At 42.8% G+C, this 26,222-nt stretch overlaps 1 protein-coding gene across 3 annotated transcripts in view; it reads left to right on the forward strand.

Annotated features, from left to right (window-relative positions):
• Positions 1-10,903: 10,903 nt before the first annotated feature.
• The window catches only part of SLC38A9 (solute carrier family 38 member 9), a 44,448-nt gene continuing 29,129 nt past the window's right edge, over positions 10,904-26,222 (forward strand). The window contains exons 1-2 of one of the 3 annotated variants that reach the window (XM_061372084.1): positions 10,904-11,066; positions 25,953-26,085. In XM_061372084.1, the coding sequence (XP_061228068.1) occupies positions 25,999-26,085 (87 nt within the window). In that variant the 5' untranslated portion in view covers positions 10,904-11,066; positions 25,953-25,998. Of the gene's footprint in view, positions 11,067-17,703; positions 17,855-25,952; positions 26,086-26,222 lie in introns of those variants that run through there. The other 2 variants (XM_061372082.1, XM_061372083.1) reach the window with 2 other exon arrangements.

A 26,222-nucleotide genomic window follows, 5' to 3' on the forward strand; every position in this document is an offset into this window, starting at 1 on the left:
GTGCCCAGCCCGCCAACCAATAGGCTCGCGCTTCGGCGGCAGAGCGCGTGCTTCGCTCCTTTGTAGTCGCGGTGAAGTGTGGTGCGCAGCCGTTGGGCCGGGGGGAGGAGCGGCGCGGAGTGGCGCGCTTCGGCGCTCTATACCGCGGCCTATAGGTAGCAGAGGTGAGCCGCTGAGCGGGCGGGGTGCGGCGCCCCCCTGGGGCTGCGCTGTGGCGCTGGGGTAGCCCCGAGGCCTGTGAGAGCGAACGGGAGGTGCGGGAATTGCGGGTTCACAGTGGGTACATCTCATGGTCCTGCTCGGCTGCCTGGGCATCTGAATATCCCTTAATTTCTTCATGATAACCTAAAGTGTGCTTTTACCTCACAAACACCACTTGGAGCACTGTGCTTTTCTGGTGTCCTCAACATAAGAACATGGAACTGTTGGAACAAGCCCAGAGGAGGGCCACAAGGATGATCAGGGGACTGGAGCACCTCCCGTATGAAGATAGGCTGAGAAAGCTGGGGCTGTTGAGCCTGGAAAAGAGAAGACTGTGTGGAGACCTCATAGCAGCCTTCCAGTATCTGAAGGGGGCCTATAGGGATGCGGGAGAGGGACTCTTGATTAGGGACTGTAGTGACAGGACAAGGGGTAATGGGTTAAAACTTAAAGAGGGGAAGTTTATTTTAAATATAAGGAAGAAATTCTTTACTGTAAGGGTGGTGAGGCACTGGAATGGGTTACCCAGAGAAGTAGTAAATACTCCTTCCCTGGCAGTGTTCAAGGCCAGGTTGGACAGTGCCTTGCATGACATGGTTTAGTGTGAGGTGTCCCTGCCCATGGTGGGGGGGGTTGGAATTAGACAATCTTAACGTCCTTTCCAAGCAAACCTATGATTCTATGAAATCCACTGTTTGGCAGAAATGCAACTAAGACATTAATTGTTCTCCTGCAAACAAGAGTTTTCAGCAGTAGCATAACAGCTAATGGGGCATACCTCTTTGCTAGAGAGGGAAAAAAACAAGACAACAAAACTCCAAACCCCCCCCCCAAAAAAAAACACCACAGAAAAAAACCCCAAACCCCAACTGTTTAATTAGGTTAAACAGACTATATATTTAGTCTACAGAAAAAGAACAACATCCTTTTCCCACAGTATTTTGTTATGCCAGACTTGTTAAGGAAAGAGGGATAAATTCCTGGCTGAGGAGTTTTATTTATGTTGAAGTGCAGGAGAACAGAGACAGGGCTTGTACCAGTTCAATGCACCTTTTAAGAACTGTAGAAAAAAAGTACCCTGGCCCTTCCACTTGTGTTTCTGAGCTACTTGAGCTTCTGAGTGCCTTCTGTGCACCTTCTTTCATCCTGTGAAATAATACAGCAGTGCTTAATTCTGAAAATCATAAAGGAAGTGTAAACCATTCTGTAAATGTGATGCTCGTTGAAACTGATGTGGCCTATTGTGTACAAGGGGGTTGTCAAAATGTACAGGGGGGTTGTCAAAATGTACAGGGGGGTTGTCAAAATGTACAGGGGGGTACTGCTTAAGTCATAGCTGGTTTAACGAGCTCAGCAGATGTCTTATCAGACAAATACCAGAACAAAACCTCCTAGTGAGGAGAATGGGGGTTGTACAAGGAGTACTGCTTAAATCATGGCTGGCTTGACAAGCCCAGCAGTTGCCTTATCAGACAGCACTAAGATAAGGCTTCCTAACGAAGGGAATAGCTCATTAAACCAGCTAGACATGGACCAGACCCATCCAGCTCCTAAAGAGCATGCGTGAGGACCAGAGGTAAAAAGTTCAAGCCTGAGGAAGACTCGTTTACTTCATCTTGAAGACCCCTACCCACAAGAGGAAGACTACTTACTTCATCTGAAGACCCCTGCCCAAGACCAGCAGGAGGCACTGCGCATGCGTGGAGCGCCTTTTAGCTCATTATAATACGAAGCGGGGATAGAATATGAATATGTATAGGCGTATTGTGCGACCTAATACCTATGTATGACTTTACAGGATAAATGTAAAAGGAAAACGGCACTGAGGCACGCATGCCTTTTGGAGGACCAATCCCCCGTGCGTCTTCAGCTGAATAAAGCATACCTACTTTACAACTTTAACCAAGTTGTGGAGTCTATTCCGCTATCAATTTGGCGAGCCAGGCAGGAGATCTCTGTTCGGCTGCAGGATCGGCGGAGGGGCGGACCTCCTAGGCGCCCCAGGCCACTTGCCTGGAGGGGCTCCACTCCTCGTCCGCTCACTGCAGGGACAGACAACAACCTGTGTCGGCTGCGGAGAAACGGTATGCTTGGAATTTAGGTTTGTAATTGTCCTAGGATGGGTAAAGGCCTGTAAGGCGTACGCGTGGCCGGGGCTGCTGGTAAGGCGCTCAGAGACGTCTGGCGCACAGCCTTGTTCCCCTTGGTAGGTAGGGCTTGCAAGCAAGGGACTCATCGACCGATAGAGCGGCCGCTAGCGACCCTGGTGGTGGGTCGGGTGAGTCTAGGGATTCGTCTGCTGATAGAGCAGCGGTTTGTATGGGACGAATCCAAAAGGAGCTCCGGGCTAAGGGAGCCCGCCGCTGTATCGAGCTCCAGGTCTCACTGAAGGGTGCAAGTGGCATCTGGTGGTGAGTAAACTGGTGTAAGTGTGGGGGATCCCGAGTGCAAGTGGTTTGTGTTTGTGTGACTGAGACGTAGCGTAGCTACGAAGCGAGTGCGGAGTCCCGATCCGCGGTTCCGTGTTCTCCGCGAGGAGAGCGGCCGGAGACGGACGAAGTGTTTTTGTTTTGTGTTGTGTTTCGGCTCCCGATCCGCAGTTCCGTGTCCTCCGCGAGGAGAGCGGGCGGGGACGGACAAAGTGTCTTCTGTGTTGTGTCTAAATGTTTTGTGTGTGTATATGTCTGTCGTTGCTGTTAAAGATTACAGTGCTTAAGCGGTGGGGGAGCAGTAGACAAAAAGTAAACTGTTGCTACTGGGGGGGGTGTGTGTTAAGAAGAGTTCCCTCTGCGCCCCAGTGGCTGTATAACAGAAGTATAGCCTCTTGAGACCTGAACTTTACACTCGGTACCAGAGGCTTGTAGCCTCATATATGGGTGCATAATAACTTTTGAATAGTGGAACCTGCCGTGGACACTAGGACAGTGTAAATTTTGATGGAACCGAAACTGTGATCTAACAACAGGGGAGTTGATCTGCAGAGCCCAAAGGTATCATTTTACTGAACCCCCTGAGAATGTCATAAAATTCGTGTGTAGGTGCTCTCATATTTTTCAAGTGCATTTGCAGAGCACTGGGAAAGAGAAGCTGCAGAGATTTGTAAAAGATTGTTTGAAATGGGAGCCGGTCAAAACAAGGGAATTCTGAAGAAAAGCCCATTGGGTTACATTTTGGCACACTGGAAAGAACTGGGAGGGTCTTCTGGGGTAAACAAGAAAACATTGATAAAATATTGTAACCAATGGTGGCCTTTATATGCTTTGGAAGATCAGGAGAAATGGCCTAAAAATGGAACTCTGAATTATAATACATTGTTACAATGAATGTTGGTTTTGAGGTTGCCAGGAAAATGGGATTAAGTGCTGTATACAGATATGTTTTTCACTGTGGGAGATCACCCGGAGTGGCAGGCAGAATGTGAAATTAATATAGCTCTGCCAGATCCCTAATTCTGGCTCTGGAAAAGGACAAGGAAAAACTGGAAGCTAAGCTGGAGAGATGTTGTTCGGCCTGGGATATTGGGGAATGATGATTGAAAGTTATAAATGGGAAAATTATGTATCACATACCTCTGAGAGGAGCACCCTCTATATCTGTCCTATCAGATATTGATAAGGAGGAGGAGATTGCTGTCACCTGCGACAAGCAGCACATTCACATTCAGAGTTAAGAAAGGGTTAAACTGGAAGTGCTGCAGCAGCGGCAGGCATCTGAAACCTCTGCAGAGCAGGGGGAGCAACTGTGAGGGAAAAAAAAAAGGAAACCAAGTGGAAAGGAGGGGAGCTCGCGCAGCTCCTGTGTTTGAGCACGGGATGGGTGCTGCTGGGGCAGGTAAACAAGTGGGAACAGACATGTTGACAGACGGGACTGAGGGGTTGTTGAATAGATGTGGACAGAAGTGCTTCGAAACTGATGGAGGGGGAATGTCGGCAAAGGTGGGGGAAGTGGATTCTTCTCCTATGGGACCGGATCGGTGTGTGTGCTGTGGGGAGTTTTGAACGTTGGAAGTGAGACTGCCCTGGGGGGCGGAGAGAGTGCCATGGGGTGGCTCCGGTGGCTGAATTGGAACTAGACTGACAAGGGACCTAGGGAATCCTCCCTAGCGGATCCACTGGTTACATTAAAACTATGGACTAGAGGAAATGAAGTGGAATTTTTAGTAGACACTGGGGCAAAATATTCGGCTTTGAATAAGGCATTGATACCTGTAGGGGGAGACTATGTTACTGTAAAAGGGGCAACTGGCCAAAGTGAAAAGGCATATTTTTGTAAGCCACTGAAATATCAATTGGGAAAGCAATGGGACATTCATAAATTTTTATATATGCCTAATGCCCCAAAGGCTCTCCTGGGGAGAGATTTGTTGGAACAACTGGGGGTCACTATTACCTTCAAAGAAGGTGAGATCACCTTGAAAGTAAATGATCAACAATACATAGAAATGTTAAGCTTAGAACTGATCACACACCAGACAGAAGAGAAGGTTAGGGAAGATATATTTGATCAAGTATTCCCGGGAGTATGGGCTACAAACATAGCCGGGAAAGCCAGAAATGCACCCCCAATACAGATTAAGCTCAAGGAGGGAAAACAACCAGTTAGGATTAAACAATACCCTCTAAGAAAAGAAGATAGGGAGGGAATTTGTACAATAATTGAAAACTTTTTACAGTTAGGATTATTAAAAGAATGTCAATCTGATTTTAATACCCCTATCTTACCAGTCTGTAAGCCTGATGGATCATATCGGGTGGTACAGGATTTGAGAGCTGTCAACAAGATCACTGAAGATCTTTACCCGGTGGCAGCAAATCCATACACGCTACTGACTTGCTTAATTCCAGAACTAACTTGGTTTACTGTTTTAGATCTAAAGGACGCCTTCTTTTGCCTCCCTCTCCATGAAGCCAGTCAGAAAATTTTTGCATTTGAATGGGAAAACGCCAAAAGTAGGTGCAAAACCCAGCTCACATGGACGGTGCTGCCTCAAGGATTTAAGAACAGTCCCGCTTTGTTTGGAGAACAACTTGCCAAAGACTTAGAATCATGGAAGCCCCACCGGAGGAAGGAAGAATACTGCAGTATGTGGACGACATCCTAATTGCCACCCAGAAACTTGTGTGGCTTGGACGGTAAGCCTCTTAAATTTCTTGGGACTCCAGGGATATCTCATACAATGTCTGCCGTGCTGGAAGTAAAAGGTGGACACTGACTTTCTCCTCAGAAATTTCTAGAGTATCAAGCCATCATGATAGAGCAGGATGATGTTGAGATTGTGGTAACTAACATTATCAATCCAGCCTCTTTCCTCAGTGGTAATGAAGGAGAACCTGTACACCATGATTGCCTGGAAACCATTGAAACCTGATTCACTGGATTGCTCTGACAGAGCCCTGAACATCTACTCGGAGTCGTACATGCGCATGGTGCTATTTGGAAGGAGAGAGGACTGCTAAATTCACAAGGGAAAAACATCAAACATGCACAGGAAGTATTGAGGCTATTGAAAGCAGTCCAGTTGCCTGAGAAGGTGGCAATTATGCACATCAAGGCACACCAGAAGGTGAGCTCTGAATTAGAAGAAAGAAATGAGCTGGCGGACAGAGAGGCAAAAGAAGCAGCAAAAGGTGAGGTACCAACTGAAGGAGCATTGATCCCTGATGGGAAAGTTTCCTTAGAAGGTAAGCCAAATTATAATAAGGAAGATCAAAAATTGATTGCAGATCAAAACAGAATATTCAGTGAAGAAGGGTGGGCCAGCACACCACAAGGAAGGGTAATTGTTCCCTTATCAATGTTATGGTCTTTAGTAAAGAATGAACATCAGAAAACACACTGGGGAGCCGAGACCTTATGCCACCATTCAACAGGTAACTCGCCAGTGTGATCTTTGCCTTAGGACAAATCCCAAAATTATACCCAAGCTCAAAATGGGTCAAATTGGAAAGGGTAATGGACCAGGACAGCAATGGCAGATCGATTTCATGGAACTGCCGAGAAAAGGGGGGTACAGATACTTGTTAGTATTAACAGACACCTTTTCAGGTTGGCCAGAAGCCTTTCCAACTAGGAGTGCAAAGGCACGAGAAGTGACCAAAATATTGTTACAGGAGATAATACCACGCTTTGGAGTTCCAGTCATAATATCTTCAGACAGAGGGCCACATTTTATTTCAAATGTGGTACAGCAAGTAAGCAAATATCTTGGATCCCTTATCATCCACAATCAAGTGGACAAGTGGAAATCATTTAATCAAACAACAAATTGTGAAATTGGGCCAGGAGGCCAGGCTACCTTGGCCCCAGTCCCTTCCATTGGCCTTGTTGAGAATTCGAACTAAACCAAGAGCACGAGAAGGACTGAGTCCTTTCGAAATTTTATATGGAAGGCCATATGGGGTTCAACAGGGAATGTCTCCCCAAGCGGGAGAAGAAACCATGAACACCTATATAATAGAGTTAGGAAAGCAGCTTACTAGAATTGAAAAACATGTGGCTGGAACTCGAAGCAGAGGGTTGGACAGCTCGGTACACAATATACAGCCTGGAGATTATGTGTATGTAAAGTCTTTCAAACCTACAGGAGATGATGATCTCGAGCCAAGATGGAAAGGGACATTCCAGGTGTTGTTAACTACATTCACAGCTATCAAGATTAAGGAACAGAACGCCTGGATTCATCATACTGGAGTTAAGAAAGCTCCGAAGACACCCTGGAGAGCGATCCAAACTGAAAATGAACTGAAACTAAAGCTAATTCGTAACAAGTAACACTGCAAATTGATAAGACTGTGTTGATGATATTTTTAACCTTCTTGTTTAAAGCTTTACTACTTCTCTCTTGTTTGCAATTATAACCAGCGAGAGGTCAAAGAATGATGAAAATAATTACAGGATTAACTGTGATTCTAGGGGTCACACAAAGTCTTGACAAAATGTTACCATTATTAGGTAGAGACAAATGTTTAGCTTACTTGGGCAAATAGAACTGGTGTTACTGATTTTTGTTTATCACTCACATAAGTAGGAAACCCATTCCAAACGTGTGTAATCGGAGTTCCTTATCTAAGTATGGATGGGTGAAGAATGATTCAGTCTTGAACCTTACAATAGTAACCAGAGTAGTTAAGAGAACTTCAGGTGATTGGACAGCTGCATCTGTTCAGACAAGAGGAATTATAAAAGGACTAAATCGTTCAACCATCCCAATTCAGGAACTCCGACTTCTGGGGTCTGACCAAAGTAATCAGAGCTGTATAACATTCAATTCTTGGTCAGATGAAACTCCAGAAACTAAAGTGACTAGTAGGAAAGATTGGTATCATAATGTTACCTCATATTGTCTTGGGTCTTCTCCTTCACTCCCATATGATGTTAACACCCCTAAGGCACTACCCCCAGGTTACTTCTTAATATGCGGAGACCGTGCATGGCCAGGAATACCCTCTAAGCCGCATGGGGGACCATGCTATTTAGGAAAATTGTCCTTGTTTGCAGCTTCCAAAAAACATACAATCCAAACCCTACGAGAAGACCTTCATAGGAATAAAAGATCTATTAACCAATTAGGCCCTAAATGTGACCCCACATTAAAGATTTGGGGCCATACAAAGTGATTCTTTGCTGCACTGCTTTTACTAAACGTAGCAGCTGGAAAAGCATTGGCAGATATCCATCGCCTCACATGTTGGACAGCACAACAGCTAAAGAAATTGCAAGTTGATGGAGGGTTGGATGATTGGTTGAATGGGTTTGGGATTACAGGGTGGATTAAGGAGTTAATCAAACAAGAGGTTTGGATTCTGGCTGTAGTTCTCTTAGTCTTAATGACAATTCCATGCTTAATCCAATGTGTCTTGAATATGTTTCGCAAATCTATTGAAGGCACCTGGGTATCTCTTAAGTAAAAGAATTTACTTATGTTATAGAAAAGGGGGGAATTGAAACTGATGTGGCCTATTGTGTACAAGGGGGTTGTCAAAATGTACAGGGGGGTTGTCAAAATGTACAGGGGGGTTGTCAAAATGTACAGGGGGGTACTGCTTAAGTCATAGCTGGTTTAACGAGCTCAGCAGATGTCTTATCAGACAAATACCAGAACAAAACCTCCTAGTGAGGAGAATGGGGGTTGTACAAGGAGTACTGCTTAAGTCATGGCTGGCTTGACAAGCCCAGCAGTTGCCTTATCAGACAGCACTAAGATAAGGCTTCCTAGCGAAGGGAATAGCTCATTAAACCAGCTAGACATGGACCAGACCCATCCAGCTCCTAAAGAGCATGTGTGAGGACCAGAGGTAAAAAGTTCAAGCCTGAGGAAGACTCGTTTACTTCATCTTGAAGACCCCTACCCACAAGAGGAAGACTACTTACTTCATCTGAAGACCCCTGCCCAAGACCAGCAGGAGGCACTGCGCATGCGTGGAGCGCCTTTTAGCTCATTATAAATACGAAGCGGGGATAGAATATGAATATGTATAGGCGTATTGTGCGACCTAATACCTATGTATGACTTTACAGGATAAATGTAAAAGGAAAACGGCACTGAGGCACGCATGCCTTTTGGAGGACCAATCCCCCGTGCGTCTTCAGCTGAATAAAGCATACCTACTTTACAACTTTAACCAAGTTGTGGAGTCTATTCCGCTATCACTCGTTGACCTGCCCTGCCATGTTCAACAGATTTTGTCGGAAAATCTGTTTGTCAGAAAATCTATTTGAAAAACTGCACCTCTCTTAAGAGCTTTCATATCTTCTGTTGCAGAGAAGCAACACCAGATCTGTAATTCTGCAGTGAACTTCTCAGTGTCTAGTAGAGGCTTAGGGCAACAATAAGGCAAATTGCTGCAGCAGATGAGACCACTTTAGAGTGTTCTTTGAATTAAAGCTCTGGTTATTTTCACCTTTTTCATGCTCAGCTGAGCCTTACCCTTTAGAGCTGCTTGTTTTTCAGAAACATCAGAACAGGACATGGGTTGTGCTCTGAATGCAAAGCAGCCAAGAGACTTAAAACCAGCTTCTCTGTCTCACAGTGAGCTTAAACCTGCACCACTGGTTGATACATATGAGGCTGTGCGTAGTGAAGGTAGCAAAGTTTTGTGCATTTTACAATTATCTGCAAGTAAAAGTATCCATTAAGGCTAAACCAAAAGAAGATTCACCATAGTGTTTGGTGGAAAGTTTTTAAAGAGCTGGATTTAATATAGTTTTTGTCATACAGATTTATCAAGAGGTCCTCAATTAATTTAGGCTCCCATTTTTCTAAACACTGCCCAGCCATGTAGAAGAGACACTTTTTGCCCAGAAGGTACTGTGTCCTCAGAACAGAAAGCCACAACACAAACACTGCAGGACAGTGACTTTTGTGAAGATGGGTGTTTGCAGCAGTTTTCATAAGGGAGCAGGAGAAATCTCTCCTCTTCTGTTTGGCTTGCTTAAGATTCTTAAAGCAAAACATTTTTCCTAAGCATACCTTGAGGACTATAGTTGCTGACCAAGAATGAAATGAAATGGAGGTCATCTATCTCCTGTAGTAGTAACCCCCTATGTCTAGCACAGGACACACAGGACAGGCCTGGAGGAGTAAGACTAGAAGCTTGTAAACCAAAACTAACCAGTTCTTCATGCATCTCTATTTTTTTTAGGTTTTAGTTTAATTCACTTTCATAGCACCAGCATGCAGTGTTAATTATTAACACTGTCATTTCAAACTGCATGTGGTAGCAGATGGATGGACTTCCTGACTCATTGACCAAAATCTTGATCTGTTTGAAAGCAGCAACGTGCACCTTGCCCCAGAGAGTGGCTGAGAGGCAAAAGTCAATAGTAAGTTTGCAGGGCTACACAGGAGCAGGAGTTTTGGTCTGCCTGAGCTTGCGTGCAGCTCAACAGGCTGACGGGTGGTTGTTGTGTCTGCTGCCTCACTGCCATCCAGCCTGAAATTCAACTACACAGCAGTTTTCTTGCAGGATCAGCCCCATGGGTGGCCACATGATCTGTTTTGGGCTGCACTTGAACAGAAAGTACAGGTTGTGATTTCTGTTTTGTAACTGTGTGCAATTCAGTTTTTCCCAAGCATGAGCTATAAATACCCCTAGAGTATGACTTTAACCAGAGTTTCAACTATGAAAAGGATATGTTCTCAACACGTCCTAGGACCAAAAGACTTAAGTGGTGAACTTCTAAGGTGCTTTGGCTGGCTGGTGTCCCCGTTGTCTCCTGTTGACCTCTCCTGTGCTCAGCAACGGGTGCAAACCTGCCTGAGCACATCAGGAGACTCAGAACACGTCATTCCCCAAGAAGGTGCTGGGCCAGTCACATGAAGGACACAGTGGTTTGCCTTGGCAGGGATCATGCCTACACTCATCAACATGCTTACCAAGGAGACATGGAAGCAAACAGGTGAGAGGCACCTAGTCCACCATCACCAGCAAATGTGAATCTTTTCTTCGTGGTTGAATAAAGCAGTAAGCGCTTGTCCATAGCATAGCAGCCCCACTGAAAACTGGCCAGGCACGGAGCACATCAAGGAAGCCCAGCGCCTGGATATCGCCGCGCTCAGCTGCCCAGACGGGAGCTTTTCACAGCGGAGCAGAGGATAGCGACCGCGCTCGGGGCTTCCGTTACCGCACGTATTAACCCCACAGGGCCTCATCGCCCCCGCCACACCGCGCCGGGAACGCGGCCCCGCCCCGTCCCGCGCGGCTCCCTGGGACACGTAGTCCTGCGCTCGGCAGCGCGCGCGGCTTCCGCAGCCGGGCCGCCCTCGGGAGTCGCGCGGCCCGCGCCGGTTTCGGCGGTTCCCGGTGCCGCCGCGGGAACGGGGCCTGCCGGAGACTGAGCGGAGCGAGGCGGTGTCGCCGCCGCAGGTAGAGCGGTCGCGTCTGGTCGTGTGGCACCGGCCGGCAGCGCTCTCGGGCGCGGCCAAGGGAAGGGAAGGGAAGGGAAGGGCGGCTCGGCGGCGCCCTGGGGTCTCGGGCACGGAGGGCTCCCGGGAGACGGCGGGTACCGCTGCCTCGCCCGCTGTGGCCGGACAGCAGCTTACGCTGGCCTGGTCGGCCCCCTGCGCTGCGGCGGCTGAGCCGAGGCTGCCTCCCTCCTAGGCACCCTGCCTAGTGCCCAGGCGCTGGGTCTGCAGGGAGGAGGGGGACACGGGGGAGCGGCGTGGGCCGCAGAACCTGGTGACACGTTGCCTGGTGCGCTTGTAACGTGGGAGGCTGAACGGAACACTGGAGCCCTGTCTGGTACGCAGGAACGGCGTGACAGCTCCTCGGGTGACTCATAGATCGTGAAGTAACCTGATTTAACGGCCTGTGGACCCAACGACCTAAAACCAAAATGGTGTTAAAAGTGTAAATTCATACTTAAGGTGATAACTTTGTGTTCCCGCAAGTATTTCTTTACAGTCTCCGCAAAAAAAAAAAAAAAAAGAAAAGTCTGTGTACAAGTAATAGTTGATTTATCTCTTGAAGACAAATCAATGTTCCATTTCTTAATTTTACTCAGATTCTGGCAGCAACCACATACCCAGTGGTGCAGTCTGAGGTATGCAGAAGCTCAGCGGTGGTTCAGCTTGTATATTCAAGAGGCTTCTTCCCAAAAACAGTTACTAATACATTGCTTGTGTGGTTTTAATCGTCTTCAGCCACACAGTTGTAGGGATGTATGAACAAGCTAACTAGTGGCATGCTGCCCCAGGCTTCTGCTTTTAGGACAAGCATTCTTCACTCCCTTCTGATACAGGGTGCACTGTCCCAAAAGAGGAACCGAGGAACTGCAGTCCTGCTTTAAAGTTCTTGTCATTCAGTGTAGGCCCTGCTTATTTCTCACGATTTATACACACATCCTGCAGTTGAGATTTATGCCTTGAGCTTTATTCATCCATTCACCTCAAAATCTAAAAGAATACCAGGTCACACCAATTAGCACTTTTAAAAATAGTTTTCCTTTTTTGAACTAAATGGGTTCTTGTATTTAAACTACAAGCATGAGGTGGGTGTTTGGGAATAGTGACGTTAAATAAGAAATGAAAGAATATGTGCCCACAGTTTAAGTTATCACGTTTTATTTGTGTAGTCTAACTGATTGAGAGCAGTCCTTTTCAGAAACACTGGAAATACCAAAACAATGACTGCTGCAGATAAGCATAAGAACAGCATTTGGTGGCAAAATCACTATAAAAATAATTTAAGACTGCACAGGTTGAAAAGTAACAAGTTACAGATGGCTAAGTTCAGTATTTATTTATTCTAAGGTGCATGACTTACAGATTAAAAGCTGACTTCTTGTATAGTGGCTGATCCACAGAGTCTCCTACACAGGGAAATGAAACATTACAGAACCACTGCTGTCCGTGCAGCAGCGTCAGCTCGAGTGCCATGGAGCATAAATTTCTCTCAGAGGTCCAGCTGCTGTTTTTCCAGTGCCATGTCCAATTGCACAGGTAGCCATTGCTGCTTTGGTGGTGCTCCTCTCTGCCTTTACCCCCCCGCCCTCAGAGAAGGTTCTCTGATAAATACCAGACCTGCAAGCCAGTAAAGCACAGACTGTGCTTGTGGGGTGACTAACATGATTGACATACTGAGCACAGTTTTATTCCTGCTGTGGGGTAAACCTGTTTGGTAACCCTCTTGCGTGGCCTGCACTGTAGCTCTGGTCTGTCAAGGTGGGTGTCTCGTTTTAAAGCACTGGCACATGCATCTGTGTCTGAGCCGTAAGCCACTATTGTTTGATTCACAGTGCAAGAAAACTGTGATATAGTTTTGTCATTCAGTACAAACAAGACCAAATCACAGCACAACCACCAGGCTAGAATGAGTTTTCTAAATCTGCTGGGTCTTCAACCACCAATCTTCACTCCTTGGAGGTTTTCAGACTTTGTAACAGGAGACAAAGGGAGAACCTGAGGGCAGTGAAAGCAGAAGCTCACAGGGGCAAGCCAGAGAAGATTAATGAAGGTCTAGCCCTGTTTCATATTTACAATATAAAAACCATGTGGAGTGTAGCCTGGAGTGGAACTGGAAAGGGTAACTTGTGTACCTCTAGGTAGTGCTTCATAGTTTACAACCAGCAACAGAAAACCTCCATTACTGAATTCTCATCTGTTCGTTCTCTTTTACTGCCCTTCTGCAGATGTTTGTAGAATTATAAAAAGGACTGGAGGGCATATTGAGCTACAACATAGCAATAGGTGTAATTATATCCTGCAAAGAAAAGGGAGAGGAGGATTTGAAGTCTATGCAGACTTTGGACCATTGAAAGATACCTTGACATTGATGACGTTTAACTATGTAGCTGGTTAGATATTAATGGTGGTTAGGACTGTGTTGATAACATATGATTGGAAAACATACCTCATGTTTTAAGCCCTTAGCAGAAGAGAATTCCAAACTTACTTTAGCTTTGACAGATTTTTTATATTTGGAAGAGAATTTAAAGTTCTCCCTATAGATGTAGCCATTCCTTGTTAGGTGAAAGGAGGGAGGACGACTAAGTGTGCTTTAAGGCAGTGTACAGCAGTTCCTGAAAGATGCTAGAGTCAATGTTGCTCCAAATTTGTGGGGGTTTTGGTACTACAAAGGCATGTCAAGAATGTGTTTCCTTTATCACAGCTGTTGCGGAAGGTGTATGTTTTTTTCTTAATAACTGTGTCGGGTAGAGCCAGGAAAATGTAGGGATATGTGCTTACCACTGACTTCCATGGGGGTAGCAAAGCCAGAGTATTGCCTTCATGGAGTCAAATGTTCGGAGGACAAAGTTGCATCAGTTACGTGGTAGGTTAGGTGTTTCACAAGCAAAACCAGATGGTTTCCTCACCAAAGCTGAATTGAAAAAGAAAAGAAATATGGGGACAGAGAAAACACTTTCACAGCGTTGTCCCTTCAGTAGCAATGAAGCATGCTATAGGGGAAAACATAAGATTTCTTCCTTTGTTCCTGCTTCCATAACATTTTAGTTGTAGGAGAATGCAGTTAGCACTCTCTCAGATCTTCATCTCTGCTGTTACTAGAAAAAGCTGAGAGACCAAGACGCTTGTGCCATAGGATGACAGAAAGCAAGTCTCTGCAGATGTAAAAAGAGAACTTGCAGAAGAGTAGAATGGTGACAAGCAAACAGCAGAGGATCTGGAGAGACAAGGATTTTTAGTGAAGATACAGCCTGCAACTGTTGGGGAGAAAATCCCTATTTCTTATTCATTACCAAATACGTTATAAAGCAAACCCAGTAACTGTGCAAGGATAATTATACACACAAACTTGTATTCAAAAGGACAGAGGTAACGAAGTTGGAATATTAGAAGATTGGAGCATTAAACTTAGATAAGTTTAATGAAAATTTAAATTTCCTAGGTAATCTTAGTCATCTTGGTACATACAAATTATTCTATCGATTAGAAAGGGTTATAAGAACATTATTTTTCTCAAGCTGGACATTTCTTAGAATGCGAAATGTTTTGTCAGAGCAGCAAAGTGATTAGTGTTCAGTTCACTTTTCTGTGAGACTGATCTGCCTTATCTGCTGCTCAACAAACCCTAACTAGTCCTCTTCGACATTTTTGCAGTGCTTAGTACAAATCACAGCTAAGCTTTACATAAAAGGCAGTTTCACAATGTATCTGTGAGGAAAGACTGAGAGGTTAAACAGCAGGAACAGCAATGCTTAACTCGGCACTGCCAAAGTACTATGAATACATGTCACTGACTCCAGGTACACTACAGCTAGCAGTTACCTCCTTCCCACGTGCCAGAAAATCCAGTTTCACAGCAAATGAGGCAAGTATCCTTAAAACAGCTTTGTCCATTTCCAAGCAGCCATATGTTAATTCCCAGAGATCCATAGCAATTCTCTGAATGCTGTTTCTGAGGCTATTCTCTGAATAGCCTCATGCTAACTCTAATCATGGTGTATCATACAGTATGCAAACAGAATGAGTTTTGTCAAGCAACTGTTTTTTGACATGAATTCTTCATATTTGACATTTCAGTCCTGATTGTAGGCTTTTAAGACCATGTAGAGAGTACTGCATGTAATATCAGAGTTTTTTTAAAGAAACATCTAGAATGAGGTGAAAAGATAGATACCCTGCATTAAAAAATTAGGTAATTAGGTCACTAGGAAAGTAAGCAGTTGAGAAGAGATTGTTACAAGTTAGGCAATGAGTTCAGATAGCACAACTGGCTCCATCCCATGTATTAAAAATTAATGTATTGAGAGTGCAGTCCAGCCAGAATAGGTGGAAATTAGATAAAAGAAAGGTTAATCAGGTTCATTCTTTGTTCTCCTCTTCTGCTTACAGTTGTCTTTCAGGCTGTACTGGCTCCAGCTGTAACGTGTGATAGCTGCATCTGTTTGTAAAATAATCGGTTTGCTGGCCATAAGCTTCATTTGTCCTCAACAACAAGCACTTAAAAAATAATTTGTTGTTGCTAATGGATCTTTTAAGTAGACCCTGAAGAGTCTGTAAGCAAGAACTCTGTAAGCTTCAAATCATGCTGTCAAGCCAAACTTAGTGTATGCCATGTTTAAGAATGCTTATTTTTTTTTCCTTTATGGAATATTATAAAATGTCTGGGTTCTTTGTAGACATAGCACAGAGAAAAATCAAATTGATGATCGATGTTGCCTGCGTTTGCCAAATTGATTTGTAAAGCACAAATACACTATTTACAACAGGTTTTAGGGAAGGGATGTATTAAAAACAGTATCTGAAATTAGCATTAGATGTCTGCTTAGTTTGTGCCATAAACCAGGGGCTGTGAAAGGACAGGATCTCAGTACCACAGTCTTGGAAAATTCTGACTAAAACCACTTCCAGGTATTTGGGTTTTGAATTAGTTTCCTATTTCAGTACAGCCATTATGAATTTAAATTTTCATCTGCATTTTTGTGGCTAAGTCCAATTAAACTCTGAGAGAGCTGCAAAAATGCAGGACAGAGTGATAAGAGCAGAGAGCCATTACCAGTGCGCAGCACACCAGGGGGAGGGAGAGGGGAGCAGAAGCTAGTGCCTGGCCTCTAAAATGCAATTCATCAGCACGGTGAGATGAGGAATGATCTGTGTGCTTCTGCATTCCTCCCTGCGTGCTCTTTCAGTATTTTTCCATGCCTCCCTTAGGTACTGTTTGACCCCCCAGAGTGGACATGGTTGAAAAATGATAGCTTTGCTTCCTTGTTCATCCTTCCCTTCAGATTTTTTGGGTTTTGCTGGTTTGTTTGAATTGTTTTGTTGGTTTGGGTTTGGTTTGGGTTTGGTTGGTTGGTTGGTTGGGGTTTTTTTTTGTTTAGTTTGGGTTTTTTTCCCAGAGGCATTAGCAGCATGGGCTAATGCAAGAGGATTGGCAACACACAGCTAGGAATGGATAGAGTCGTATCAGTGCTTAATTTAGTTGATGTAATTTCTGGCACTGGGCTTGCACAGTGTATTTCCATGAGGATGCATGAGTATCACACACACCTCATTCTTTCTATCTGTCTTCTTACATTGCCACCCCGGATTTCAAATGTCCAGTGCTGTATTTCCTTACCCTGTGCCAGCTCTGGTTCTCATCTGTATTTGCATCAGCCTCTTTAACATTCTAAGTCATCAGGATACAGTCCCACTGAAAGAGCAGATACTTCTATCATTTTGTTTGAAGAAGGAGTCCTGGTTGAGAAACTTAAGGAGGTAGCAGGGGTGAGAGCTGTTAAAGCCATTACGTTTGTTCAGCTGCGCACAAGACCATAGCTAGTCCCATGTGAGGACTGTAGTTCAGTCTAAGTAGAATTCCATTAGCTTAAAAGCAATCTGCTCCCCATTGTTTGACCAGGAGTGCTCTGAATGCATATAATATGTTATTATTAATGCATTATGAAACCATTCGTTGTCTTTTAATTCAAAGAGCCTGAGGTAAACTGCAATAAGATGATCTTTATTATGGGCGATACACTGGAAAACTGCCTATGTGTCTGCTGCAAAGTTTGAAGTAATTTAGTGAAACAGTAATCCCTAATAACTGATAAATTGTTCTCAGTTGTACTGTTACAAACTGGAAATACAGCTCCTTTAAAAATCACACTGGTTTGACAGAGGAGCTGTAAGAAAAGACGTCGATGCTTTCAAACAGAAAGATAAGACCTATGTATGAATATACTTAATTTGCACATGGTGGACTTTACTTTTAGCTCTGTTAGCTCAAAGGATTTTGAACCTCACTTCTTACAGACCTGTTTCAGTCCCAGTATAAGCAACAGCATCTATCATATTCTTTAATTTATATTGTCTGTTGTGGTGCTAAAAGATATTTGGAGCATGACTGTACATTGACTACTTTACTTAAAGGAGTAGTATGTTATAAAAATTACTGTTCCCAGTGTAATTGCCCTGTGATGTTTGCATTATGGAACAAGAATTCTCAAGTGGCAAGTTGAAGATTCTTTTCACCCCACCAGCTTCTGAAGCTGTGGGACTTAAATGCCTAGCAGGGACTATTTTACTTAACTGTAATTGTCTCATTTCTTTTTCTTTAGATCAAAGTAGCTAACGGAATCTAGAAGAAGGAGGCACTTTCACAAATATGGAAGAGGATACCAAGCCTCTCGTGGTTCCTGTGGGAGGTGATGAAAGCAGTTACGGCATCATGAATATACAGTTTAATCCAGAAGACTTTAAGTGCAAAAGGTATGAGGAAGCATGAAGCTACAGCATGGTTATATATCAATGAGTTAACAGAATTTGAACAGAATTCTACAGAGACAGAAAGCTAACATTTGGAAACTAGGATCTGAGTATGAGCCATTCCTACTTTGTATATTATTTCCAAGCACCAGGTGTACAGATCTTCATACTGTGTTTTGTTTGTAAAACTTTTGTTTTTTACAATTCAAAGTCTGTTCTTATAAGAACTTGGCATGTGGATTTTAAAGTGCTCTTCAAATACCGAGTATCCTGTGTGTACTGAAGCATTATGTTTTTTATTCACCACAATGAACTGAAATGTTCAGACAAGAAAGCTTGACAGATGGTGGAGATAAGTGACTGTCAGTATGTGTAAATGGGTCTGTATGCATTCTACAGGTCATGCTGGAAAAATACATTATATGTTAGCACTGAGGGAATTGAGCAACCTTTATTGCCTTTAAGGAAAAAAAAATTATTGTTTTTTGAGACTGAGCAAATATGAAAAATTCATGAGCCCAGAGTTTTTGCTATGCCTGCAAAAATAATACATATCTGAGAGGTTGTTTTGCATGTTTTCTTAGAGTTTAAGAGCTCTATTCCCAAAAGGAGGTCATAGTGGAAGACTTAAAATCATAAAATTGTTTGGGTTGGAAGGGACCTTAAAGATCATCAGTTCCAGCCCCCTTGCCATGGGCAGGGACACCTACCACCAGACCTGATGGTCCAAGCCTCATCCAGCCTGGCCTTGAATGCTGGCCTTGAATGGGGCAGCCTGGCCTTGAATGGGGCAGCCACAGTTTCTCTGGGCAACCTGTGCCAGTGCCTCACCACTCACAGTAAAGATTTTCCTAATATCTAATCTAAATCTCCCTCTTTCAGTTTAGAGCCGTTCTCCCTTGTCCTTACATGCCCTTATAGTGCAGTGCCCTCTGCTGTTGTAGTCAAGACTTTTGTGAGCTGGTCCTGGAACCAAAACTGAGATCGGGGGCGGGAACTGCCCTTCTGATCCTAGCTGGAGGCACCAATCTGCTGTGGGTTTTGTGTGTTTTTGTTTTTTTTTTAACCCCTGCTGCCTCTTGGACCCCGTTTATGGCTCTTTTTTTTTTTTTTTTTCCTTCCTTTTAGCTTTCCCATCCAGCATTGTGTTTCAGTAGAGCAGTTTTCCTGAGGGAACTGAAGATGGCACTGTTGTATTAAAAAATCCCCTTCTTGGGACCACCTTCAGTCAAAAGAGTTCTTGGTAGCGTTGTGCTGCTGTCTTAGCCCGCAGCTTTGGAAAGCCAAGAGAGCAAACTTACACCTTAGCCAGGGATTAAACTATCTCTTTTCTCTGCGAGCAAAGGAAGGAGAATAAGGGTCTGATTGAGCCCTGGGAAACACAGGGAGAACAGGTGTAGAAGCCGGCAGAATTCTGTATATAAAAGTTAAGAAACAGTGGAGCACTTTCATGTGGGAGGAGGAAATGCACAAAATGGATTCTTGCCTTATCTTCTTTCCAAAGAGTGTGTGAACCCCTGATGGTCTTCCTGGTATAAGACAACTGCTAATTTATGTGAGCTTTTGGGAGTTCCTTGTGATGGAGGAAGTATGCGTTCTGTTCGAGGAGTAGTGGATTTCAGGCGTTGTGGTGATGCAGTAGCAGCAAGAGAAGTTTTCACCTTTGTGATATATCAAAATGCCAAGATTCACTTAGGTGTTGTTTCTTCATTGTGTGTGGGTTTTTTTCATTTTCTTGTGATTTCTAAAATTTGGAGACCTGGCTTCATAAAATGTCATAGCTTTTGGCATTAAGTTCCTCCCCACCAAAACCAGAAGTGTGTACTTGGATTATGTTCCCACCTCCACAACTTTCAGCTTTGCAGATCCATCCGCTTTGTCCTTATTGTGTCTCCCTTCAGTTTATTCTCTCATTTTCTACAACCTAGTCGTCTGCCTTTTCAAGCACGCAGAGGCAAAAAGATGAAGGGCATGAGCTCTGGGATATCAGGAAAGCCTGCAAATCATAATGGGGCCAAAGAAAGTTGAACTTCATCTCTGCATGTTAGAAGAGGCAGACACAGCCTTTGCAAAAAGGAAGAAGAGGCCATCAGCATCCATGTCAGTCCTGGTCAGAGCAGTGAGTAGTTTGAAGGGCTTCTTCATGGTAGCTTTAGGGAGCAGCTCCAGGGAGAGATGTTTATCGTGCATAGAAGTATCCAGTGGGGTGCAAGTGCAATAGCACACGATTTGCTCTGCTTAGTTTTTTTTCCACTTAAACTCACTATTCAGAAATTTTATCAGACATTGGTGGGTGGTCATTTTGCTTTGACTGAGGTAGCTCTTGGAAGTGTTTTGTGTGATTTCTAATAATCATTGTTTGTCCATATTAGTGCTGTTCTTTCTTTTGCTTGGGTTGTTTGAGATTTGATGGCATTTGCATAGTTATTTGGTTTACTTAACAGCTTGAAGGATTTGGAATTTTTGAAAGGCTGCTTTTCAGTGTTTACCTAAGAACAATAAGATGATTGTTCTTTTAGAGTTGTGAATTATTTTGTCTTGTATTCTGTTGCTAATTTTGGGAAATACAAAGCCAGTCTTAATCCTTTTGAAGAGGATGTTATTGTTCTCCACAATGACGTGAATTACTCACACCATATTAAGGTGTATTTTACCTATTTTGTAGGTCCCTTTAAAAGCTTGTATGTCATTGCTGCAATGGCTTATTGATGATTATTGTGTGCAAGAGAGGGAGTTTCTGTTTTTTCTCCTGACTGCCCTTTACATCTACTCATTGTCAACAGATACTGCAGTTGTCTTCAGGAATACCTGAACCATCAAAGAAACAAATGATGTTTTGTGTTGGTTGTTTCGCATATGATAAACCTTGACAATGCCCCCTGCTAAAGGGAGATCAAGCCTTCTTCCTTTTTTTATTGTTTATGAACTACCGAAGTGTTCTCACAGAATGTAGATCAGTAGGTGAAATTAAAAAGTTATAAATTAAACAGTGTCTGTAGGTAGTCGCTGCAGAAGCCTTTTTCAGGCAGAAGTGGTTAGTTCCCTTTTATTTTCAAAGTTCTTTCAACTTACTAAAGGTAGGCAATGGTCAGGACTAACCTGTGCAAAACTGCCTATTCAGTTCTGCAGGCATTATGCATTTACATTTCCATGCTCACATGGTCTTTTTACTCCATTGCCTGCATTTTTGCTAGTATTTATTATATAATAATAAATAATATAATAACATTGTATTACTGCTTTGTGGCTGGGAAATACTTAAACCTTCTTAGTTAAGAACCTTCGTACTTTGTCACAGAAAAGCAGAATAGCTTTGCCTTTGGCACATAAGAGGGAACAGTTCTTGAAACGTGGTAAAGCTTGTGATTCTTTATTTGTTAAAATGTGTTGCCTGTAAGCAACAGAGATGGCTTAGTATTTTCGTCTGAAAGGTTATTTTGGTTCTGCATGCAACATTTTAAGATGCTTTTGTGGTCATGCTGTAACCATTATCAAGACAATGGTGATATCAGTGTGCAAAAAGTTTTAAGTTAAATGTATTGCCAAGAGACTTACGATCTTATAGGGTAAACTGTAAGCATACTGTTCACAATGCTTAGGTAACTTCAGACAGCTTAAAAAGTAAAAATCAAGGCAGTCGTGGAATACTTTGAAACAGTTTTCCTGAGGAGAAGCGCACAGGCGTCTGTAATGTTCCTATCCTGATATGCAGTTCCCAATTTAGAAATGGCAACCAGTGAGTATAGTTGTCATCTTACTAATTTTTCTCCTTAGTTTAATTTCCACCAGTTTTACTCCTTAGTTTCTCCTGTACTATATAAAGTACTCCTGTAATAATTTGGTAACTTAGTAAGACAGTAAAGCCACAGGAATTAACTAGCTTTATTTTTGTGTAATAATCCTATCGCATCCTTTAAAAGTAACTGATTGGTGTGGAGTGTCAAAGAAACACGTGCAATAAGCTAGAATAAGTGGCTCCTCATGATTCCTTTGGAGGAGAGGAGAGAAATTGTTAAGCAACCTGTAAAGAAAATTATTTTTTCATATTTATTAAAATATGAAAAGTTTGTGTAATGTGAAGTCATTAATATCATCATGTAGAGCCAAAAGACACTGGCATAGAAAATTGCATTATGCAGTAACAGCTCAATACTCAGACCACTACTTTGGATCAGATGTCTAGAACCAGTTTTTTGTAGTTTGCCAGACAAATTTTCCAATTGTGCTGTTCCCCCATCCATTCAAATCCATCACTTGAACTTTGCAAATACTTCCAACAATATTTGGAAGCAACATTAGGCGTGAACATCTCTTCATTTTTCTTGCAAAATTGCGACCAAAGTTTGTAATGTGAGCAAGTTTAGACAGCCCTCCTTTTTCCCAAAGCAGCACTAGAATTCATATTAACTGTTCTTTGTATGCATGAGAACTATCTATCAGATGAGTGTAGGTGGAGGTTTTTTGGGAATTGTTCCTGATGTACATGTTCGTGGTATAGTACAGGGAAGGTGTGGAACTCCTGCATCTTGTGCACTCATTGTGCTGTGGGAAAACAGCTGTATTTTAACAGTGTGTTTGCCCTGGTAAAAAGACCATTGTTTTTCAGGCAGCTATTCAAATATAAATTGGAATTGTGTTTTTCAGTATGTGTATAATAAAGTCATTTGGCATTATAGTCTTACCTCAACGCATGGAAATTGTCAGTGCTGTTTTGCATTGTCACACCCTCCAGTCATGTAACATCTTCCTTTCCCCTGGATGACATTGTCCCACATCCTTTTTATAATCATTCTGCCATGCAAGAGAGATAATGTGGTTACTTGTATAAATCAGAAAGTTTTCTAGGAATCTGTTGCAGCTGCTGAGGCTTGCATGTACAGAGTACTTGTCTGCTAGACTCAAGATCACTGAGGAGAGTTTGTCAAATTTAGATGCTTTGGGCTTTGAAATCTCAGGTTTTGAGAATGTCCTTGAGTCTTTGAGAGCTTCTCAGACTTTTGAGTATGCCCTACAACCAGTCTTTGATGTGGATGTAGCTGGGGGCTGGCAAATTGCCTTGATTCCTAGATAGAGTGCTGCCCTGTCCTGGGGGAGATCAGGGAGGAAGGTTGCATCCCAGCCTGCCCACACAGCTTCCATGTCAGACTGATATTTTCAAAGAGATCTTGAACACCCGTGAAACTGATGGGTAGACAGTCTACTTTAATACAGTCACTTGCTCCATAAGACTAGAGGTGCAGTTGTATCCTGAGAAAAAGAAAATTAATTGCTGTTTTAGATCATTTTCAACAGATGTGCACCAGAAGGGATAAGAGGGGAAACAGACTAAGTGCTGGCAGTGTTAAAGATGCGTACTCCTCCAGGCAGAAAGCAGCAGCCACAAACACGTAGAATTTCTTTAGGGTTGTTTAATTATTTTTTTCCAAACCTATACACTGGATTCTGAATCATACCCTTTTGTTTTGTGCTAGACTGTAAATTGCTTTTAAGTCTAGATTCTGTCCATAATACAGGAGAAAATGAAACATCATCCTCTAAGGAATTTATTTCCCATAGACAGATACATTTTTTGCTTTACATGAATATTTTTCTTGATATTTGGTTGTTGATTAACAACACTGCTTTCTGTGTAAAATAAGATGTTGTATTCCTGTTTTCTGATATTTTAATTTTAAAATCATCCATGGCTTTAACTTGAATTGCTTTAAAAAGTAACCTTCCAACTTCTTCCAGACTGGAACAGTTTTCGTTGACATTCGTGTCAGTAGTTGTTGAACAGCCTTGTGAAGGAAGTCTTTGCTGTGGATCTGCCAGCTTTGAAACAAAACGCAGACTTTGTCTCAGTGTGATTTTTCCACAGTAGCACTGGAAGCTTATGGGGTTGTACTAATAATATTAACTGGAGATGGGAAATAGGTAATCTTCATGAAGCTCTTCACACTATGCAGCTGCCATATAATTAGCAGAACACATACTTTTAAGTGTTCTAAATATGTGTACCAGTGATCTAAAAAGAAAACAACAGAGAGAGGACTGGGAGTGGGAAGGCATTAAAACATATTACATTTCCTGTTTTCATAACTACAGTCTTCCTTTTACAGGTCTTGTAATGAGATTTTTTTAGCAGTGTCTGCTGATTGGATCAGCCCAATAAATTCTTAACCTAGAACAAGCAAAATCCTTTAGACAATTCTTGAGTATTTCTGTACATTACATACCTATGGGATCAGCCCTGTGTGCCTCTGCTTTGGGTAATAAAGGTATTGCTTAACATTTACTCCTGTTTAATTGTGGTATCTCTCTTAATCGTTTGTAAGGACACCACAGAAGTCCAGACACAAAATGGGAATTTCCACTTTCATGTCACAGATGGGGCAGGGTGAAAGAGTTGAGAATGTCTTAAAAATTGAAAGTGTGTTCATTTTCGTTTCAGTAAGTGGGTAATGACTTAGCAAATCTAAGCCATTTTTTCCACAATGAAGGAAGACATAAGAATTAATGAAGTCTAAGTTGAAGGAAAGAGTGAATTTGTGGAGGAGGAAGTTATTTTTGTCTGGTTTCCACTTCGTCAGTTTTTATTAGACCAGTAAATACTCTCACCTGTTGTGTCCACTTAAGCAAACAGGAATAAGGACCTACCTTTATCTCTTCTAGAGATACAATGACCAGCTTCAGAGCTGTATTCCTTTTCTTCCTTCCAGATAAAAGGTAGTGCCATGGTGCAAATGCCTAATGATTCACTGGGAAAGAGAATGGGACCTTTGTCACAGTATTAAAAGCTGAGGCTGGAGGGGTTGACCAAGTAATCTGATGGGTATTGAAAAACAGTCAATTCAAACAGACTTTGCTTATATTCGAGGAAATATGGCATGGATTTATTGCTAATTTAATTTCTGCTTTTCGTAGCCTGAAATTTGTTACGTACTTTAGTGGGTTCTGGTTTTTGGGTGATTCTTGTTTTGAGTGATTTTAACATAAGGCTGAAGAAGAAGATCAGAAAGCTGTTGACATTGCTTTAGGAATTAAAAGAACTGGTGAAAAAAACCCAAACCCCTCTATCAAGGCTTATAGTCCCCTCTATTGTTTGAGAAATTAGCCTGTCAGAACTACGAGTGAATGTTTAAGCAACAGGATAGTATGCCTTGATTGAAGAAAAAAGTCTCTGCAATGTTTTGTTTGGGTTGCATACCTCTGGTAGCACCCCTTGCATGAAGCTAGATTTATGTTGTGTTGTAACTTTAGGAGTGTCTTTCACTCTGCTTGCTGTGTAGCTGCATGTGAGCAGAGAAACCAGGGGGCGTGTGTTTTTTCTGCTGTCTCCTTCAGTAGCTGTCACCATGCATGCAGTCTAACTCAGCTGGGGAAGAGGGTAGATGCCCTGTATTCTGTATATCTATGTATGAGAGATATAGGATTTCTGTTGCTGACAGTCTGTTCTCCATGTTTACCTCAGTTATATCTGAAGGGAAGTCATGAAGTTGTTCAGAACTGCAAATGGACATCTGTTGTTTCCTGTTATGTAATAAATTCCATTCCTGGTTGAATTGGCTTAAAAATAGTATGAGCACATGGAGTTATTCAGACTTGATTCCTTCCACAGTAAACACAATTTTATACAGTGCTTTTGGATGGATTAGTAGTTCCTAGCCTTTTCATAGGTGGTCCTCATTACCACTGCTTGTTCCTCTCCATCCTCTGCGTCTCCTTTCTGATTTTGCATTCTCACTTTTTCTGTTTGTACTAATGCTCCTCATCACTAGTTCAGGCAGCACCGGTTGATTACGCATTAATGAGCTTGGCCAAGCTTATTAACATGTAGTTCTGGTGTGACTCATTGTTGAGAATTAATAGGCTGAATATTAGGTCTGGATTTTGATGTTAAGGTGCCCCACACAATCTGGGCAAGAGGCCATTTTAATATGGCCGATGTAAACATGTGGTTCTTTAATGGATGGCAGCTTCCCTCCTGGCAGTGATATTTTTGCATTTATTTTGTGTCAATGAATGACAGACTCATCCTGAGTGATGTGCTCTGGCTTGTATGCTAGCTTTTGTGTTTTAGGGTTTTAAATATTTTACTTTTCTTTGTCTCCTCCTTTAGACCATTTCATGTGGAGCCTACAAACATAGTCAGTGTGAATGATGACATGCAAAGAGTCACTGATGAAGCTTCAGCCATGAATAAGCGAATTCATTGCTATAGCAGGCTCACATCTCCCGCAGACAGAGCATTGGTAAGGCAAAAACAGGACCAGATAAATTGAGTGGTCTTTGGCATGTTGGGTCTTCCACAGCCTAGATTTATAAAAGAAGTATAAGTGAAGGCAGTGGGAGAATGACTCTGCAGCTTGCCTTAAATATCTAGTAGCTG

The sequence above is a fragment of the Neopsephotus bourkii genome, unplaced genomic scaffold (assembly GCF_033783945.1).
Source record: "Neopsephotus bourkii isolate Nb327-2 ecotype Australia unplaced genomic scaffold, CSIRO-AGI_Nbou_v1 NB_1594, whole genome shotgun sequence".
Taxonomy (NCBI): domain Eukaryota; kingdom Metazoa; phylum Chordata; class Aves; order Psittaciformes; family Psittacidae; genus Neopsephotus; species Neopsephotus bourkii.